At 35.6% G+C, this 22452-nt stretch overlaps 1 protein-coding gene across 2 annotated transcripts in view; it reads right to left on the bottom strand.

The window, feature by feature from the left end:
* LOC131054722 (uncharacterized) overlaps positions 1–21125 on the bottom strand; it is a 58110-nt gene extending 36985 nt beyond the window's left edge. The window contains exon 1 of one of the 2 annotated variants that reach the window (XM_057989301.2): positions 20687–21123. In XM_057989301.2, the coding sequence (XP_057845284.1) occupies positions 20687–21022 (336 nt within the window). In that variant the 5' untranslated portion in view covers positions 21023–21123. Of the gene's footprint in view, positions 1–20686 lie in introns of both variants that reach the window. The other variant, XM_057989309.2, reaches the window with a different exon arrangement.
* Between the last annotated feature and the right edge of the window lie 1327 nt (positions 21126–22452).

Consider the following 22452-nt stretch of genomic DNA (forward strand, 5'->3'; position numbering starts at 1 on the left):
TTCAAACTTGGCCCAATACTTGATATTTGAATTACAATATCAATTACTAAGTTAAAAACTGAAGCGAGAATAACCTGACAAATATAATTTAAAACTTTTAAGTCGAGCAAATATATAGATACATAAGCATTGTAGAAACATGTGAAGATCTTTTTATCCCTGCACTCAAATTTCATGTTCAAAGAAACCTCTAACCATTTTATTAGTTGATAATAAAATGCAATGTTCTAAAATAAGACTAAACACCTATTATCATGAAACAGGAAGATAGAAAATAAATTTTAAGTATCAATTTCAATCCATTCAGTGTTATGAATTGGACAACCCAACAATGCTCGAACACAAATCTGGTCACTCCAAGTCTACATCTTATATTTCATTCCTTCTAGGAAAGTATCCTTTTCACTCTGCTCATATCTGTATTATTCTCCGCTTTTCCTGGGCCTGTACTATAACTGACAAAATGTTATATATATGAGGTGTGAAACTGAAGCTTTTACTTTGTTTCCTATATCTTGTTCAGTGTCTGGTCCCCAGTTCGTTGTTTCATGAGCTTGTCACGAACCCCATCATAAGGGAGTTGAAGGATTGGCATTGGAAATATAATGAGCTTTTTGAGCAGCACACAACCAGTGATGCTTGTGAAAGGCTTATTTCTGCTGATCAAAAAAATACTTAAACATTGAGGCCACATGGAATTCCACTTGGTTGGTGCCATAGCTATGCACATCAAGGAATTTCCCAAAGTGTCCGTGAATAGTGACAGACTAGAATCATTCATGCCACATAATGATACTGATAAATCTAACTGCCCCTGTTCTTTTTTCCAGGGAAGAACATAAGCAAGGCTAGGGCAACAGACCCAGCAATGGCAAGAAATATTAACCTAAACTGTGGCATTGTAATCAATATGGTATGCATCTACTTCTGTGGGCAATAAGCCACATCATGCTACTGGCTTAACTGTTGGGAGAGTTTGAGTTATATCCACATGTTACTCTAGATAAATCTATAAAAAGGGACAGTAAAGGTAATAGTATTCAATAAATTTAAGTTTTTTAACATTGTGCTTAATGACTGCCATGTGTATGTTTATGAATCCTATGGAAGTTTCTTGCAGTAAATGTTAATAGATCTAAGATATTTTGTTAAATGCCTACAAGATTTATCCTAACACCTATTCAGAATTGCTTCAGACTGCCCACAATTTTAATATTTAAGCTTGCATTTGTATCATATACTTTATCATTAAACAACAGAACATATTAAAGAGGATCACTGATCATCTCGGAACTACACATGAAGGCTACTGATCATTAAAACAGGATGTTACACTGCCATTTTTTTCTCAGAATTAAAAGATACTGTTCTAAAGCTAGAACCAGCAAAAATGAAATATAAGGACTTGGGTTGCGAGCACTTGTCTAGGCTAGAGAGTACATTGCCTGAGATAGGAGATACCAGGCTAGGGCACATAAATTTAGGGGAAATAAAAGAGAGCATTCTAAAGCTAAAACCAGCAAAAATGAAATATAAGGACTTGAGTTACGAGAACTTGTCTGGGCTAGAGAGTACATTGCCTGAGATAGGAGATACCAGGCTAGGGCATATAAATTTAGGGGAATTTTGGGAACTAGTAAACAACCCAAACAGGCACCCAATTACACAAAGATTAGCAGAAAGTGGCTTACTTGAAGCTGCCACCTTTCCAGTTGTAGTGCAATGCACAGATTGGTGTTAGAATGCATAAACAGCTATGACCCAAACACCAGGGAGATAAAGGCGAATGATAACAAGTTGTTGATCACTCTGAATAGAGCCTTATTCAATGGGTGTTTTAGGCTACCTAAAAGAGAAGTATATGTGGACTTTGATTTTGCAACCTCACAATCACACTTAGTGAGGAGAAAGGACATAATAGAAACATAATTGCCAGGGAATGGTTTGTGGTACCAAAAAAAAGGAAAAGCCCTGTTGCCTTAAACCATACATAAGGAAAAATTATTGACACTGTAATATTGTTGCATAGGTTGAGAAGCAACATGAATGCCCATGATTTTGAAAATTGGATGTTTTTATTGTGCAAATCATGTGTGGGACAGCAATACTTAGATTGGGCTAGCCTAATCAATGATAGGCTTCACTCTATGATTCCTAACTTTGCCCTTAAACATTTTTTTCTATATGTCCTCTTATCTTTTTATTGCATTGGCCTGTAGCAAACCATGGCCTAGGCTTAGGCATGCTGAATTGTATGATAATCACATTCAAATCTACAACTATCATCTAGAAAGTATCTACAGCTATTCTAAGTTCAGGAGGGTTAATGATGTGTTTTCAATGAGGATAGTCAGAGAATTGCAAGGCAATCTAGGCCAAAGGATTTCACGTGAGGCCATTCAACTGATCAATCATTATGGGAATCATTTCATACAATTCCAAAGATTCAACTACATCAAGGTAGGAGGTTTTGAAGTGTTTCCCCATAAACTGCCAAAGTATGTTGAAAATAAATCTGTCCCAATAGAGATTTGCAGACAAGTCTCACATATGAAATAACTAATAAGATGTGCTAAGAGAAAAAAAGCCGAGATCCAATTTCCTATTGGGATTGGACACTATTTTTGTAAGTCTCAATCAGATGCTCTTAACATTGAGAGGGATCCGGTAAAGTATACTATCTCTACATACGATCATTACAAATTTCCTTTACACAATGAGGATTTTGTAAAGAATAATCTGCACCTTGGCCCAACATTTCATCGTGTTCCACACACGAAAGATTATTGGGCAGATTGCCTGGATAATTATGAAGTATTTAAAAGAAGCTGGATGAGGATGAGCTTAAGGCAAATTGTAACATTCCAGTTGGGTTGGGACATAAAAGGTGTAGAGGATGATGAATCAGACCTAATTGATCCCATCTATATTTCACATATCCAAATACAGCCTATTGTCCCAATAGATTGGAGCTTTCAAGAACACAAAACCTTCAATCTAGGACTATTGTGGTTCTGAAAAGAACACAAATTTAGATAGTCAAGAAGAAAGCAGATGCCCCAAAGGTTTATACAAAAGGAGGGCACAAGACAGGAAGGCAAACAAATACAAACTCAATAGGAACCTCTTCTTCCATAGTACCTGCCACTACACAACAGACTGTTGCTCTAGGAGGAAGTGGTGATGGAGATTGAGCCACCAAAGAAGAAGACTCCTAAAAAGACTTGTGGAGATGGCCCATCAAAAGCTACAAAAATAGATGAACACGCAGAGAAAGATACAGATAAAGGGAAGGAGAAGGAAGATGAAAAGGAGAAAGGGAAAGAGAAAGCAAGCAAACGGGAGCAAGAAGTTGGGGCAATGGAGATAGACTCTTCTAAGCCTTCACAAGAGTTTGAGAAAACTCCTCAAAAAGATAAGTTGATTTTCCTTTCATTTTGCAGAATATAACAAAGACCCCCCCTCTAAAGAGGGCTCTTCAATTCACTCCCGATTCTTTATCAACCACTTTGGGCTCCACCTCTTCCCTGTCTTGGCTTGAAAATACATTGTCTAAGAAAAGAAAAACTGTACCTGTAAATTCTCTTGCTGATAATATTGTGAGACAGCTACTACAAGTGTCTCCTAAGTCCAAGAATTAAACTACCTCCAAGCTCATGGAGGATGAAAATTCAAATAATCTGTTTGTTGAAATTGCACATCCCTTAGTGCAAAAAAGCCTAATCAAGCTACTACAGCTTATTTCAATATGACTAGGGTGGATTTGGGACCTCCAATCTGCGATAGAGATGTCCATAATTTCCAAGTGACTTCCACCAGGTTGGTGAGAAGAACGGAAAAGGATAAACATAACAAAAAGGAACTGAAAAAGACAGTGGAATTGCTCACCAATTGTTTAAAGTCACTTGTAAATCCCTTAGCTCAACCTGTCAGTTCATCTGAGGCATCTTTTGATCCTAACTTTGACGTTGGAAAAGAAATGGTGAATAAAGTGCAAAATGACAGCTATTTTGGTCAAACTACTCAAGAGTGGATCAAAGATTTTAAGGGAAAAGGAGCCCCTTTTATTGAAAATATGAGAGAAGTATATGACAACCTAATTGTGGCACGGAATGGTGTCAACACAAATTGTTAATGTGAAGCAAGATGAAGCTACATGGTTACAAACAGAACAAGAGCTGAAAGAAAGTATTGACATGGGGATGGACAAAACTGCAGCTAAAGCCATTTTTTCCTATGCTAGTGATACTCAATGCATAATATGGAAAGAGATTATCAAATGGAGAGACACATTCCTCAAGCAAAATATCAAGGAGCAAGGCAAGCTGCTCAAAGAATGCAATCAAATGCTGGCAAACATAATTCAAGAGTTTAAAGATGTTGGTGCCAAATCAAAAAGAGTGACAATATAGGGGATGCCACTATCGGTAAGCTGAAGGTCGATTTCCAGAACACAATTGATGCACTCTCAGATCCAAGAGCTTTCAACAACGAGAATTTGATGAAGCTAGCAAGACTGGACTTGGCATTGTCTTGGTATAAAGATCACCCGGCAAACTTCTCTACTAGAGTTCATGTTGTTCGTGCGAACAAGGCCCTGTGGAAACTTAGAACTCAACATTCTCATCCCCCAACAGCAAGGAATTCTAGCAGTAATACAAGCTCTCAAAAACTATAAGACTCAATTGGCAACACAATAACAAGATCAGGCAAATAAAGCCAACGTGGACTCCCAACAAGTGCCACCTCAACCTTAGCGACCATTTTATTTATGTTATAAAGTTTTAATGTTTTATAAAATTCCAACGTATTTAAAACTTTATTTTAAATGATTCTTTTAATTTTAAAAGACTTTGGGCTACAAATTAAGACATTATAAATATGTAATTAACAGAATATTGAATGGTCTGTAATATTGATCTCCATTGCATTATAGTGCAAGAGTGAGACACGATCATATATTGGATCAATAAAATTTTGCTATACTTCAAAGAAATTCTTTGTCTGTGTGTATCAAAATTGAATGTTTGATTTGATGATTGTTTTAAGTCTGTGAGCTTAAGCAACCTTTCAATATCATTTCCTTTGTGAATGTTGGTGTTCATATAAGTGGCGTTCATCTTTCTTGAAATTTCAATAAACTTTTTTAAATCTGAAGTTTTCCATTCACTCATTGGTATTCCAATCATTGTATTGAATGTCAGTGGTGATTATTTTCAAAAAGTCTTATACCCCATGAGTTAAAGTTAATATCTCGAAACTATTCTGATTGTTTCAAATCCATTTTGCATTTGTAACATGGCTATGTGCAAGTGCCATGTGCAAGTGTTGATTGCCTTTACTACTTTCTGGTTAAAAGTATACCCCTTTTCCTTAAATATTCAAAAAATCAAAACATTTAATCACACAAAGGGAGCTGTACCTTCTTTAAATTCAGAGGGAAACTAATTAATAGTTTACCCAACTGTTTGTTAGCAATTTGTCTTCATATTTGAGCAAAATATGAATCAAGTTGTTTATTATTTCAAGAAAGACAAATCTGTTAACTAATTACCATCACACTGTTTTTACTTAGGAAAACAAGAACCTAAGTATAGGAGGGGAAAAAGAAAGGATAAAAACTTATTGCTAATATTCAAGTACAAGATGAGACTCTATGAGGACCTTCATAAGGTATTAAAATATTGAGGATCTTCATTTACTTAAGGTCTTCATCTTGAAGGCATATGTGGATATGTAAATAACCTAACAAAGTGTCATGCCCCCACCATGAAAAAATGTCAATAATCAATAAAACCCTCTTATTCACATAAGACTTCACAATTTTCTATCTGGATTAATATATTAAAACAGTGATCAACTTCATGAGAAAGACAATAAAAGCAGCAATTCTATCTTTCTGAAAGGCAACTACGATAAGCAGCAGCAATGATTAGTGTAAGGACAAAACAACACATTATGTGCTAAGCAGCAATTAACAAATGCAGCATGATAATGTTTGTGGTATGCAGCATGATAATGTTTTTATACATAATTATCACATATCAATATAAGCAATAATATGTATGCAACATGATAATATATTTGTTACATAACCTCTCATGTATTAGATATAGGCTATAATATGTAACATCTACTCTATTGCTGCAATCAATCATGACAAGGTTAGTAAGGGAGTGCAAGGAGGGAGAGCAGAGACAAAAATCTCCTTCTAAGTAGACCACCCCATGCTAGATGTCCAAATTGCCAGCCACTTGGGGCCAAGGGGTGCAAAGTCACACTCTTGGGCTTAGATGTGATGTTTTGGGTGCCCTATTGCGAGCTTCCTCTCCAACCTATGAGATGATTGATTGTGGACACACTTATATGTGGGATTAATGAAGTGGCACAAACAAGTAAGGCATAAACGGGCTCCCCCACTAAGTAGGCCACCCCGTGTTGGATGTCCAATTTGCCTACCACTTGATGAAAAGGGGTGCAAAGACATGCCCTTGGGCTTAGTCCAAGGATGTTCCGGGCACCCTATCGTGTTTCCCTCATTCAACCCTACAATATGGATGGTAACTATAGTTTAAGTATGTTGCCTATTTATTCTTTAAGTTCAACATAATTTTAATGTTATCATATATGGTAATTAATGCAATTGATTATATATGCAATTATTTGCTATTATACCTCAAGCCTAATAAAATAAATTGATTTAATGAATTGCATTGCCAACATTATCTAACATGATTACAAAACCTAAAACAAGATTTATATTCCTTTAAGTATTTTAATTGATAAAATTACAGCTCTAACTATTTTATATTTCATATTTTAATGGAACTTGTGAAATTTGGGCAAGATTTAGGGCAATCCCAAAAGGGGACATTACACAAAGCCTCTACGTGCAAAGCAATGTACGACTTCAGATAATCATAAGAAAACTCTAACATAGAAACAACCTCCTAGAAAAGAAATCAGACCTTGGTAAGAAACACAAGCCTACAGAATTGTGCTTGGGAAGTTGAGAACAAATAGCACAATGGTTTGAAAGTAGAATTCAAATAATAAAAAGCATCGATATAAAAAGCACAATGCATTGATTATCCATCCTTGTTATCATTACCTGTCCGGTCCTTGCAAAGCTTGGGTCCCAATCCAATCCGGCCCAAGTGTGGGGTCCGGATCCAATTCCCTACGAATTTGGGAACTAGATCCAAGCAAGGTCCCATCAAACGTCTGCGGGTCCATCCTAAGCGAACATGGGGCAGATTTAGCAAGTACCCACACCAAATAACCGAATTTCGCTTTTATTTTTTGACCCTTTTTACAGTAAAAAGTGCAAATTGCCCCCAAACCCTAACAAGTGGTATAGGCAACATCCAAAAGACAAAAGCAAACTCATTTTTCATATTGTGAAAGAAAAACAAAAATATTAGCCTCCATTGCTGAACTTATTTTCTTGCTTGCCATTGCACGAATAGAGTTGAAGATTGATCATTGAATACTCCAAGCTCATTGTTGTGCTATTCCTGCTCATTTGCAAGAGTTAGTTTGTTGTCAAGGAGATCTTAGAGGAAGATTACTTCAAAAGAGGTAGATATTTCTAAGTTTTTGGTTTTCTTTTCCTAATTTTTTATTCTACAAATTAGCTCTCTTCTTTTGTTTTGAAGTTTCTGGTTTGTTTTCATTCTTCCAGGTATCTATAACACATGCTTAATATTTTTTTAATGAATTAACAATCAAGTTGTATATACATATGTGTGTGTATGTGTATAAATATACATACATACATATATATATATATATATATAGACACCCACACACACACATATCTGTGTGTGTGTGTATGAAAGTTCCCAGACTCGAACTCGGCTTGGAATTGGCAAGGCCGACTCGACTCGTGACTCAGCTATGACTCGGCAAAATAAAAAAAACCTTGAAATTTAGAGATTTTTAACAAATTAAAACTTGTTTCATGCACCCATTATTGAATAAAGCTTAAAGACACTATAACATCATCAAATAGAAGCTAATTTGATCACATATATAAACATACATCCATCACATGTGTAGAAATGTAAATTGTAGCTGAAGGAAATAGAAAACATAGATATATAGAGTTATATATTGTCAAATGTATATAAAATCCATGACATCAAATGTTCCCAAACATATATGTAACTATAAACAAAAACAAGCCTATGGCTCAGGCTCTAGCTCATCCTCAGCCTCAGCCTCAGAGTAGTCCGTCTGCCTCCTACAAAGGCATCTAAGGTAGGTCCTGGATGACTGAGTAGCCATAGTCTCCGCCTATGAGGTGCCACAATGATCAACATCAGTTGTGCCTGTGTCGGATCGTGCTCTATCCTCCTCCTCTGCCATAGCCACAGCCTCAGCCTCTTTGTCTGCCATGTCTGACATGCCGCGGCACGACACCTGGAGCTCGGACTCGACGAGTTTTACCATGACTCGCCCGAGTCAAGCGAGTTATGAGCAAAACTCGCCAAGTTCGAGTCACGAGTTGTCAAAACTCGCCAATCTTGGCTAGACTCGGCAAACTCGCCTAACTCGCAGCGAGTTTTGATACTCTAATCATGGTGTGTATATATACATATACATATACATATACATTGTTTATTGAACTTGTCTTAGATATGGCAACCAATTCTAGCTCTGTGAGCCAATCCCACTTCCAAGTTGTGGGGCTTATGTTTGGATTTATGTAGATATAAAGTTAGATATTCGAGCTTATACAGTTGAGTGAAAAGCCATTTGTGCAAAATCCCTACACAAGCCATCAAATTTTGTCTAGGAAATGATGGTAAAGGCATTTCAAAAGCACAAGTCTTGGTATATATTGAAGAGCAAGAAAAAGCATATCAAGCAACTAGTTGCAATTCAAATCATCCTTTGTTAAAGAAAGAATCTTGAGGGATGAAGCCCCTTCATCACCATCTCATTTTCAACCTACAAAGTACTATCCATTTTTGTCCACACTTGTAAAACAACCTATGGCCTCTACACATAAGAGATCAAAGATACCATTGGAAATAGCATTTCATAACAAATATCGAGAGATTGCCAATCAACACATAGCAATATGTGTATGCGAATGGATTGGCATTCAATGTTGTTCACTCACCATGCCAACAACAAATGATGAAAGCAATTAATGAGGCTCCAAAGGATGCAAGGACTCAATTTTGAGGTGTGTATCACCTTATTGGAAACAAAGGTGAAATTTGTAGAGGACTCCTTGAAGCCCATAAGGGATCCATGGATCAAGAAAGGGGTAACCATTTCTTATGAATGGGCAATGTTTTTGAGAGCAATGGATTGTGAAGGCGAAGTGAACGATGGTGCATTTATTGCTAAAATTCTTGTCAAGCCATTGAGGAAGTGGGCCCTTGAAATGTTGTGCAAGTTACAAGAGACAATGCCAAAATTGTAGAGCAGTTGGGTTATTGGTTGGGGTGCATTGTTCACACATTTTTCGAACACCTTGTGTTGTCCACTCCCTTAACCTTATGCTACAAAAAGTTGGCACCAAAATTGAATTGGATCACATTGGTGTATGCTAAGGCCGAAGAGATCCAAATGTTTGTCACCAACCACTATATGTACAAGGCATATTTGGAACATTCTCGAAAATGGAGCTGCTGAAGATAAGTTAAATAATAAATATGTTTCATTTTAGTAAACTTTTTAATTATTATTTAATTTTAATTTTTGTAAATTTTAATTTTTATAATTTTAATTTTCAAACAAGTTGTTGCTAAGACCCGTTTTGCTTCCAACACAAGTGTTGAGACAACTTGTTAAGGTTCGTGAGGCACTTTCTAACATGGTCATCTTCCCAAATTGGTCCATATGGAGGCAATCTAGAACTACAAGGCCAACAAAGGTTAAGCAATGATCATAGATGACATTTGGTGGGATATTGACCACATATTGACCAAGATTTGTTATACCAACATAGATAGGCCTTGTTCAAGTGAGGTATATGATGGCATTGATGTTGAGACATGGACCAGCTAGGACTCGAACCTAGGACCTTCCATACGCTGCTGGAGTGCTGATTTTTTCCACGTTCTTCTGAAGAAGGTCGGATTTACCAATTTTTCCTCAAAATTGTGGTTTCAATTTGACTAGCTATTCTCGATATCTTTGGCTACAGTGAGGGGTAGTTTTGTTTCCCAATGTCATGTCCCCTCCTTGATCATTATATATAACCTAAATGAAGTAATTATTATTAATTAATATAATAATTATCAACAAATGATTACTTGGAATAATTAAATATTTATTTATTGAATATTATTATTTAATTAATATTCTTGAAATATTTAATTAAAATGAATTAATATTATATTTGAAAATATTATAAATAAATATTACATATTAATAAATAAGTCTGTAACTGTAATTGATCAATAATGAATTATTAAGTAAATATTCATTATCATTTCTAACAAATATAATAATAAATAAATTCAGAGAACAAATAAAAACAATATATAATAGATGAATCCTGATCAATAAATAGGATTAATTATTAAATCATATGCTAAGTAGACTGTTGGTGTCAGAGATTGTCCCCTCAACAATGGACAGTGATAAGTCTAATAATGCAGCGATTAATATAAGGAGTTACAATTTAAAGATAGCATCTTGCCATTATCCATAATGCCAAGGCTGCGATTTGTATTGATGAAGTGAATGATTAATAAGTTGTTATGAAGAACGACGAATTTGAAGGGACATTACACAATAAAGACTATCGTAACTCAGTGGCACCGAATGGAGTATCCAATTAATAAAGAAGATTAATTAGTCATAAGCAAACACTAATTAGAGAACAGTGCAATTAAATTAAAGAGGCATATAAGTAAACAGCGATCATTTTGGAAAGGTGCGATTAGCATATGAGAAGAAGAATTAATGAATAGTTGTGTCTTTTGGTAACGCCACCTGTCGTATTCACAATCAAGATATAAAAAAGGCAATTCAACCATCGAAGGTGGGGGAATTTTATATGTTTGTGTTTCATTGTCCAGTATGGGCTTGCTCATAAGAGCAAAAAAGGATATCGGATATACTGACAAATGCCCAAGAGCAATTGCCTTTGGCACACCAAACGATTGCAAAGAAATATACAACAGTTCGAATTGTACTTACAGGTTATTGTTGTGACTACAGACCGTATTAGGAAGGAATAGAACATTAAGTTACTAGTAGATTATTACATCGCGGGCAACATGCTGCAACTACTCATTAACTAATAACTGTTGAATATTAAGTTATGTCTGCATTCTAATTAAGAATAAAGATTAGATCAGAACTATTAAGTTACAAGCAGTAACATCCTTGACCTTGATGGTATGCATGGGAATGTATTTCACCATATGAAGTAAGATAATGTTTCTGTGCAAAATTTAATATTAATAGGAATATTAGCATAGAGTGCAATATGTATTCAATAAGGGTACCAAGTATCATGACAGTGGCAGACCAGATCTGACATGCATCAAATCTGTCTGCCATTACCAGCCAGTAAACATATTACTAACTAGGATTGTTTTAAGTTGATAGTAGTATTATATAAATTATCTAGAAGGATATCAGCTAATACATAAATAATCAGTACTATTACTTTATTTATTTATATATATATATATATATATATATATATATATATATATATCCAAATCAGAGTAAGGAATAATATAAGGATTGTAAATATAGATATTGATAATAATAAAAATATAATAATTATAATTAATATAATACCTTTAGAAATTAGTAATAATTCATATAATTAGTAATTAATAAATACATAAAGGATTTATAATGGATCAGAGTAAGATAAATTATTTAGTATGGTAAGACAACAAGTACTTCATAGACTAAAGAAAGGATAGAACATCCCAGATTTGATTCATGTTAAGATAGTCTTGACTCTTAATCAAGTTAGTTCAAGTCATAAGTACTTTGAAAATAGATTAATTATGGTTAAAATTGACCAAACCCTAGTAGGGGACACTACACCCAACATCAGGTTGGAAGGATTTTGGTACTCTTGTGTTGGGATTAAGGTGCCTCAACCTTAGGAGTCCCAAGTGGATATTTAATTAATTATTTAATTGGTCCTGTATGCTGACTTTTAATTAATTTAATGTTATACTATAAATTTCCATAGTGCAAGCAACAAGAGTTGAGAAGGAAGCAGAATTGTGACACTTGTCACAAGGAGGGAACTTTGGAGAAGAAATTTTCTTTGAAGCTCTTCAAAATCCCCTCCTTGCAACAAGTAGATGCATAGTTTGTTTTCCTTTCTTGTGCACGTTTTTGGAAAGATTCTCAATGGGACCAAATCTTCCACACAGATAGACTTGGACCAAAATTGAAAGTTCTATTCTGGCAAAAGGCTTGATTTTCTTGGACACCTTGCATTTGTGGAATAAATAATAATTGTATTAAATATTATAATATTATTTATGCAAGAGTTGTGCACAAAGGAAGTTTCTAATTATTTGTTAGATACATTGATGTGAACGCTTTTGAGAAGCAGTTTCCTTTTATTATGGGGACATAATTGGTAAAAAATTATTGTTGTATTTACAAATGATCATGAAGATCATTATAAAGAAATACAAAATAGAAAGTTTCTAATAAGAAACTAAAATTACAATATATTACATTATTGAGCATTAATAACTTAGGAAAATATAATATTAATACCCTCCCTTAATGCTCAATCTATCAACTACACCAATAGACCCCCTAAATTTTCCAAACTTATCTGGACTGAGAGGCTTGGTGAGAATATCGGCATGCTGCTTCGCTGTAGGAACATACAGCAACTGAATGGATCCGTCTTCAACCAACTGTCGAATGTAATGACAATGAAGCTCTACATGTTTGGTTCTTTCATGGAAGACTAGATTCTTGGCAAGTTTGAGAACTCCCTCATTGTCAGAGAACAAGGGAGTCGAACCTGCTTGAGATATTTGCATATCCACAAGCATCCGACGAAGCCAAACTGCCTCACAAGCTGCCTTAACTGCTCTTGTAAGGACATGTGTTCATCCATCATGATGGAGAACAACTGGTTCTTTAAAAAGAACGCTCGACTTTTGTTGGATGTCTCATGCAACTCCTTCAAATGCTTCCAAATTTTTGAGGCTGACTTGTCGGAAGGAATCTGAGGTAACTAGTCATCTGTGACGGAGAGCTTGAGAAGCATAACAGCCTCTCGATTCCAGTCATCAAACTTGTCCTGATCTGATCCGGCTGTGGTAGGACGAGATTCTATTCCCAAAACAAGATCATCAAGGCAACGATATTCAAAAATCGTCAGCATGCGTTGGTTCCAGATGTTATAATTCTTGCTAGTAAATTGTTGATTGCCTTCCAACGTCAAGTTGGTCAATGACACCATCTTGCATGTTTCCCAATGCATGGAAAAATGAAAAAATCAGAGAAGAGTCGATAGCACGAAATACAAAGCACAAATCCCAATGCAAAAAATAGAGGCAGATACAGGTACAGACTTCAAAAAAATTATGAAGCACAGCTGGCATGGATTTCAAGAAAAAAATCGACTGACCCAAAAAAATCTGAAGACAACCTAGAAATCCTGGTGAAAAAACCAGAAAGAATCTGAAATTGGAATTGAAATCCGTTGGCACGAAATTTGAAGCACGAAAAACGATGCACCCACAAAATTTTGAAAACAACCCAGTTGAGCTCTCGAAAAACCCACCAAGAATCTGCAATCAGAAAAAAATTTCGACTTGATCTGAAGGGTAAAAACCCTAATCGAAAATGCAGATTTTCGTCCAAAAATGGCAAAAAAAAAAAATTGCAGGTGGAAAAAATCGCGTCACGCGCAAAGGATTAATGGCGTCACAGGATGAAGGTCTGGTAAAAAAGAAATCAGCCACAGAAAACACGAAGAACAATAGAAAAAACTGCCTGGAAGAAAACCCTTTAGAAAAAAATATTGAATTTCGAATTTTGAAAAAATCACAGGCCCTAGATTTGTTTTTTCACTGATGAAAAATTTCATTCGAAAATTTTTAGAAAAAACAAAATTTTCCTTTCTGCTCTGATACCATATTATGGGGACATAATTGGCAAAAAATTATTGTTGTATTTACGAATGATCATGAAGATCATTATAAAGAATTACAAAGAAATACAAAATAGAAAGTTTCTAATAAGAAACTAAAATTACAATATATTACATTATTGAGCATTAATAACTTAGGAAAATATAATATTAATACCTTTTGCATTGTAAACTGTATATATATACAATGTGTTGTAGAAGAGAAGAAGTGTGAAGTATTTTTGAAAACTGTGGTTATGTTGCTAGAATTATTCTGGATTTAGATATGACATTTGAAGACACCTGCAAGAGCATAAACTCTACATATTGTTTATAATAGCTTTTTTACTGTAATACAATTAATTTGTCCTTTTGTGTGGTGGGTTTTTTCCCGAAAGGGTTTTCCCACATTAAATCTTTTGTGTCGTGTTTATGTTAAATTTAAAATTTATTTGTCTGTTTTTCTTTGATTAGTAACATTATTCAAGGGTTTGCAAAGAAATTTGCATTCGCTCTCCTTGGGGGTTTGCATTAGGAAGGTTGTTTCCGCTCCTCTGCTTTCCTTTCATCTTGGTCATTAACATTCTACAAATCCAGGGAGGGTCTCAGCAGCAGAGTGTGCTAAACAAAAGGGGGCAGACTTCTATGCATTTGTGACCAAAATACCTATCGATTGTCTTTTGTAGGGTAGTTAGATCGATGACCATTAAGGGAGGGTATTAAAATAAAGTAATGTTTCTTTAGTGGTCATCTTAGTTTAGTTAGTTTCTAATTCGGGCTTCAGTTCACGATTGTTTCATATAGAAACATCGTCTTGTAATTTGTTATAAATAGAGCCTTTCGTCTCTATTGTAAATATTAGTTTAAGCAATCACCATTGTAACACTATAGTCTCAATGCTCTTAGGGACAAGTATATGGTCAATGCTCATAATTGGTGGTACTTCCATGGCCAACCATTCACACACACACCTACAACCTCTTGCGATCAAAATTTTATCACAAGTAAGTTTTAAAAAAATTATTTTTATCTTTTAAGTTTCATTTATATTTTAATATTATAATTTAAATTTTTTAAATTTTGTAACTCTTGACTCTCTAATTTTGTCTTAATAGGTTGCTAGTTCATCTACATCAGAGAGGAATTGGAGAACATACTACTTCATCCACTTAGTAAAGCACAATTGATTACACTCAAAAAAAAGTAGAGGACTTGGTGTATGTACATTCAAACTTGTGGCTCCTTAAAAACAAAGTGGCTACAAAGACAAGGATTTGCTACACTTGAAAAAACTTTCCTAAATAGCAACATTTCTTCTTTTCAATTTTGCCATTTGTTTCATACTTTGTCCAATTGACCTTTAAGGAAAATGTTTCATTCCTCAATCTAAGGATATCAACTTGTATATCATGTGTTGATGATATAGCGTCGGTAGAAATCCTACAGGCCAACTTAGCAAGATCAAATGGGTGAATGGCCTATTGGCCTTACACATTTGATGAATCTATCAACTTATATTAGTCCTTTGATATCTTTATTAAGTCACATATGCATTATCAGGTTTAATGATTCAAAATACATTATCAAGTTTGACTTATCGGATTTGTTTCAAAAGGGCCGACTTTTGGTTAAAGTCTACCACCCCTCATTTGAAGGCATGCGATGCTTCATGAAGATCGTGCCTCCTTGATGAGAGCCGACTCTTGGATATCTCCTTCCGACGGATATATATGGATGTGGTCTTCCCTCTTTGGAACAGAGATTAGACAGCAAGTTCGATCATAATCAGGTAGATCGAATTCATGTACAAGCAAATCAATTGATGGTGAGAAATTTATGTAGCGTGCTTGGGGGTGACAATAAGAGCTTATCGTCTATGGTTGGGAAGGCAACAGATCTGATGTTTGTCTGTGGTTAACAAGCCTACCTTAAAATCAACATGGTATCAGAGCGGGTTCCTTCTATAGAGCCTAACCGCTTGAAGGTAGATCATGTGCTCTTAAGGGAAATTCAATCAGAATCAATTGCAGATTTAAGATCTCTTCCACATCGAAAGTCGACTACAGAGGATAATGCAGCAATTACACTCCCTAACCTTCGCCCTTCACAGTGGCGTCAGTCAGGCGTCTAAACAAATCAGGAGGCAATCAGGGGATCGAGTCTCCCCTAGCCTCAAGAACAAGTATGATGGCCCAAAATCCTTTGCGTCTGAAGTTCCGTGGGGAAACGCAGACAACAACCTGTGCAAAAAGTTGCCTGCTGCCCAAACATAGGATTTTGCCCAAGATTTCAAAGCTTGACATTGTCGACGTTGAAAGATGTCGGCTTGTGACTTGAACTCGGGCTGCTATGGCTGGAGAGGTTTATGTGCTCGATACAAATTCTTTGAAGAAGAAGAAAGGGCTAGAGATGGAGCCCGCAACCTTGTGGAATCGGTACTTGGATTGGCTTTATCAGCATAAGGAGTTAGGATTGTATATCGATGTCAGCCGAATCGGGTTTACGGATGAATTCGTGGAGGCGATGGAACCCAAGTTTCAAAGCGCTTTTAAGGCCTTGGAAGAGCTTGAGGCTGGTTCGATTGCCAATCCGAACGAGGGTCGCATGGTCGGGCATTATTGGCTTAGTAAGTCTAGTATTGCTCCCAATCCTAAATTGCGTCAGCAGATTGATAGAACGCTTGACGCTTTTTGCAAGTTTGTTGACGATGTAATCAACATCAAGGATAGCCTCTCTGCTCAGAGCATCGCCCGATTCTTGTTGCCAGCTTCCCAGTGTGAATTCACTTTGAATTTGGTTTTGGAAGAGTTGCAGAAGGATCTGTGGGCGGCGCAAACGGATGCAAGAGCTGCATGTTGCACTGGCACTGCTCTCAGTGTGGCCGCGGGGCTAGTTGGGGCTTGTGTGCCTGGCACTGCTGCCAGAATTATGCTTTTCATTGGCGGTCCCGCTACCCAAGGTTCTGGCACTGACGAATCTCTATTCAAGGAAGGAAGATTGCTTGCATTTCTTCCCAGAGAAAGAATCAACATTGAGAGGAAGTCTGACATATCATCAGAAGTAACCTTCGACGAAGAGGTCAAAAGGTTGATATTTGTTTCAGAGGGAGCTTGTTTTTCAGCTTTAGAGGGAGCCTAACATTTCAGCTTCAAAGGGAGCTTAACATTTCAGCTTCAGAGGGAGCCATACCATCATGAAGATTTGTTAATGAGTTCTTCTCTGTAAGGGAGAAATTCGAGGTTCAAGCCCTTGTTATGCATTCTTCTCTGTGAGAGTAGTTTGAGGTTTCAGCCCTTGTTATGCATTCTTCTCTGTGAGAGAAGTTTGAGGTTTCAGCCCTTGTTATGCATTCTTCTCTGTGAGAGAAGTTTGAGGTATCAGCCCTTGTTATGCATTCTTCTCTGTGAGAGAAGTTTGAGGTTTCAGCCCTTGTTATGCATTCTTCTCTATGAGAGAAGTTTGAGGTTCCAGCCCTTGTTCCACCCTCTGCGAGTAGGTATGGTGGATGTCATGTGAGAGACTCCATGACTTAGCATTTGTGTGTATTCACCCTCTAGGAGTAGCCATTGTGGTCAAACACCACGATGAGTTGATAAGCTTCTTTCATTCACATGAGTGTAGTCATTATGTTAGTCATCACAATGAGGTGATGTGACTTGTAGAGATTAAGAAGGATTCCTCCCTAGCTAAGAGGGAGTGTTGATGATATAGCGTCAGTAGAAATCCTACAAGCCGACTCAACAAGATCAAATGTGTGAATGGCCTATTGGCCTTTACACATTTGATGAATCTATCAACTTATATTAATCCTTTAATATCGTTATTAAGTCACATATGCATTATCAGGTTTAATGATTAAACATACATTATCGAGTTTGACTTATCGGATTTGTTTCAAAGGGGCCGATTTTTGGTTAAAGTCCGCCACCCCTCATTTGAAGGCATGCAATGCTTCATGAAGGTCGTGCCTCCTTGATGAGAGCCGACTCTTGGATATCTCCTTTCGACGTATATATATGGACGTGGTCTTCCCTCTTTGGAACAGAGATCAGACAACAAGTTCGATCATAATCAGGCAGATCGAATTCATGTACAAGCAGATCAATTGATGGTGAGAAGTTTATGTAGCGTGCTCGAGGGTGACGATAAGAGCTTATCGTCTATGGTTGGGAAGGCAACAGATCTGATGTTTGCCTGTGGTTAACGAGCCTACCTTAAAATCAACATCATGGTCAAGTATTTGTAATTGTGTCAAATTTTTGGCTTATTTCCTTTCTGCTAGCGAGGGAATTTGATTTGCTACACTTGATAAAACTTTCTGAAATGGCAGTATTTCTTTCTTTCGATTTTGCCATTTGTTTCATACTTTGTCCAACTGACCAGTAAAATGTTTCATCCTCAATCTAAGGATATCAACTTGTATATCATGGTCAAGTATTTGTAATTGTAGTATATTTCTGCCTCTTTCCTTTCTGCCATAAGTTTAAAATAATTATCCTTTAATTTGCTCGTTTCCTTTTTTTCTTGATGATATTGTATCATAATTCTCCACGCATGCTTTGCTACACTCTTACTTGTTTTCACGTTTCTATATTTCTCTTCAGAATTCCCAAAATTAAAACAGGATAAGTACAGAACCACTAGTCCATCGTATTCAAAACATCGAGCAAAATCAAAACTATAATAATTTAAATTAAGCATAGAATTCAAAATTAATAATTATAGAATTTTTAATTAACACCTGCCTATTGCCCTTTTGATTTTTATTCGGCACCTGCCTACTCCCCTTTCCAGTATCTAACACTGATCAACTGCTTGCTCATTAGATCATGAATCCAATATCTATATACTTCAGTGTCGATTTTGCTTTCTGGGCACTACGGTGCATTGCTAATTCTTTTTTATCTGTCCTTCATGAACCTTTTTTTAAGCAAATTAATTCTACTGTCTTTTTCTCTCTTTGATGAACATTCTAGTTGTCTTCTTCTGTGTCCTTTTTCACTTCATCCATGCATTGTTGTTCCCTCTGTTCTAGGCTGTATCCTTAAATATAGTGATAGCGATTCTTCAATTTCAATAGCATTAGATCTTTCATTTCAGTTCTTATTTGTATTGTGAAAGAGAACTACTGACCAGATTTAACCTTCTATTAGCATTGTCCAGTTTCTGATGGAAGGAACTAAATTTGCTCTTACTCCAAGCAACTCCTTCAATTGCAACTTTTCATTGTTTTGATTTTGCCATTTGTTACACTACCTTTGTCCAATGGCCTTTAAATGTGTATGTATTCTTCAATCTGACGATGTCAACCCATAAAGCACGGTCAAGAATTTGTAGAAAATCTTCTGACATTTTCCTTATCTGTCAAAAACCTTTAATTTGCTTTTTTCATTTCATTTTGTTAATGATACTTTCTATTCTTCTTCACAGATGCTTTTCTACACTCATTCTTTTTGTTTAGAATGCTACTTTTCTCTTCAGATATTTTCAATTTCAAATGAGATAATTATGCAATCTTACAGAATTATATTCTCAAATCAAGACAAAACAAAAGCAAATTTGCTTAAATCTAACACTGAATTCAAAAATTTAAGATTTATCATTTTGCAACTCTCTATTGCCCCCTGCAAATTCACGCCCTCAGAAAGGATCAAATCCTTAACTCTTTGGAAACAAAAAAGCAGTTCTTTGGTCTGAGTTTCGTTACTTTTTATTTAAAAAAATAAATAGTTCTTCGCTCCACGCTCTCCAAACTTTTATCGTACCTGAATACAATTTTTTTACAGCGACGCATATTTGACTATCTCTCAACAATACACGACCAATCGAGACTCAAAAGAACTTTAAAATTACAGGGTCCATACAGTAAACTCAAACCACGACAACATACACTTCAAAACAACCCTAATCGGCTCCATTTCAAATAAAATCTTTTGTTCAACATACTAAGCAACAAAATTTAACCAGATTGGCTCTTCTCACATAAAAACTATCTCGGAAAGATTAAAAGCGTGGCAAAGCAGAACAAAATTGAAAGAAAATTATACATGTCTGGTCTCTTTGGCACCTTTTCACATTAAAACTATCTCACAAAAGATCAAAAACGTGGCCAAAAACAAAATTGACAGAAAATTAAGTCTGGTCTCTTTCAGAATCCGCACACTGAAGGTCCAACTCCTTTGTTTAAAACAAGAACAGTATTCGTCCCAATCTTTCCACTCCTTTCTTGTTTCTAAGTACAAAAGTTTGCCAAAACTGCTATCAAACCTCGTGCGTGACACAAATTGGGCAACCTCCCAACATTACACGGTTAATCAAGACTCTAAAAAAGCTAAAATTCTACAGGATCTGTAAAATAAAGTCGGTATATGCCAACATAGAAGCCAAAATCTAGATGATCCGTACAATAAACTCGTGCCGTACGCTTCAAAGTAGCCCTAAACGGTTCCATGTCAAATAAAATCTTTTGTCCAACATGCCAAGGGACAAAACCAACGCAAATTGGCTCCATTTCACATTATAACTCTTATTACAAAACCTAAACCGTGGCCAAGCATAACAAAATAGAGAAGAAACTAAACATGCCTGGGCTCTTTCAGAGTCCGCACACTGAATGGCCTCGGCCTGGCCAGTGCCTCGAGAGTCGCTGTCTTCTTCTCCATCGTCCCCCTCCTCGTCGTCCTCTTCATGGAAGCCATAAGTCCTTATCAATTCGAACGTACGCTGGCACTCTTCCAAAACATCCTCAACAGTTTTTCTCCGTACTCGAATTTTTCCGCCGTCTTCCACCACTAAGTTGGAAACGCGCCCTTGCAAACTCTCAATAGCGTTCTTTACTTCAGATGGAGCCGCCGCAGGTGCGGAATTACAATCCGCAGGACTTGTTACAGCATGTTCAGGATTCGATCCCGCAACCTCCATCTCTGTTTTTTTTTTCAAATCTGATCTCTATTTTGGTTAGTAAAGTCAGTTTCCCTTACTTCTATGACAAGGCCTCTTGTTTACCCAGATACGCCTCTTATTGCGTGTTTTACTTCAAATAACAGATTCCCCATAGGTAAGTACGTGTTCTTCAGGCGCTGTAAATAGTAGTTAAATTTTACTTTTTACCATGGGGCGGCAGTAAATGAATAAAAAAATATGTGATTTTGCCTTCTTTATGGGCGATACATTAAAGGCTATGTTATTCGACATATTTTAATTATGGAAAAGGACTTAAAAGGGAAATTTTATATAATTATTAGACTTGATTATTTTAAACGTGTATTTAAATTAAAATAAATCGGGATAACTACTACATTGTATGAATAATTCAGGTTAAATAAATAAATGAAGTTTTTAATGAATAGTAATTATTGATATAGTTAATAGATTTAGAATTGTAGAAATAAATGTTATAAGTAAATGTGAAAATTAAAGTAAATTAAAAATATGTAAGAAAGAAAGAAATTTATTTAATGTCCACGAGATTTAACAAAGTTTATGGGATAGCACATGAGATCTAACGGATTTCTGCAATTGTAAAGAAATTAAATTATAAAATACATATTAATTTAATCTATTTTCAAGCAATAAAATTAAGAATTTGAAATAATAGAAAAATTAAAGCCAAGTGACATCATATTAATTTTATTGATTGACATCATCCATCCTATAGTTTGTTTAATAACTTAAATATTTTACAATTATATTAAAATATATATAATAGCATTATATATATTGGAGATCAAAATTTCCCCATCGGTTGAATAATAAGTAACTAGCATATATATAGAAATATATATAAAAAAGTCGAGAGATATCCAGGCTTTCATTTATTAATTTATTAATTTTTGAGTAAAATTTTGAAATGAAAGCCTCAATATCTCTCAACTTTTTTTATATATATTTCTATATATATGCTAGTAGCATCCGCAGGCGCAATTGTAAAGAAATTAAACTAGCTTATATATATTTAATAATATATATAGAATAAGCCGAGAGGTATCCTTCTAGAGGCGCCTATTTTTTTATTGATTTATCAACATTAAAGTGCAATAGGCGCCTCGAGAAGGATACCTCTCGGCTTTTCTATATATATTATTAAATATATATAAGCTAGTAGCAGTCGCAGCATGAATTGAAAGACATGACATAAATTAATTTCAATCTATATATTGTTGTATAGTTTAGGATTCTATTTGGTTCAATTCTAGATTTATAATTATAGTTAGGATTGGAATCAAAATAGTAGGCCTAATTCAATAAGGATTAGGGTTCATTATGGTTTACTATTAGGGTTAGGATTTGATTTGGTTTAAAATAGTAGGCCTAATTCAATAAGGAATAGGGTTCATTTTGTCTTGCTATTA

The sequence above is a fragment of the Cryptomeria japonica genome, chromosome 2 (genome assembly GCF_030272615.1).
Source record: "Cryptomeria japonica chromosome 2, Sugi_1.0, whole genome shotgun sequence".
NCBI classification, from domain to species: Eukaryota; Viridiplantae; Streptophyta; class Pinopsida; order Cupressales; family Cupressaceae; genus Cryptomeria; species Cryptomeria japonica.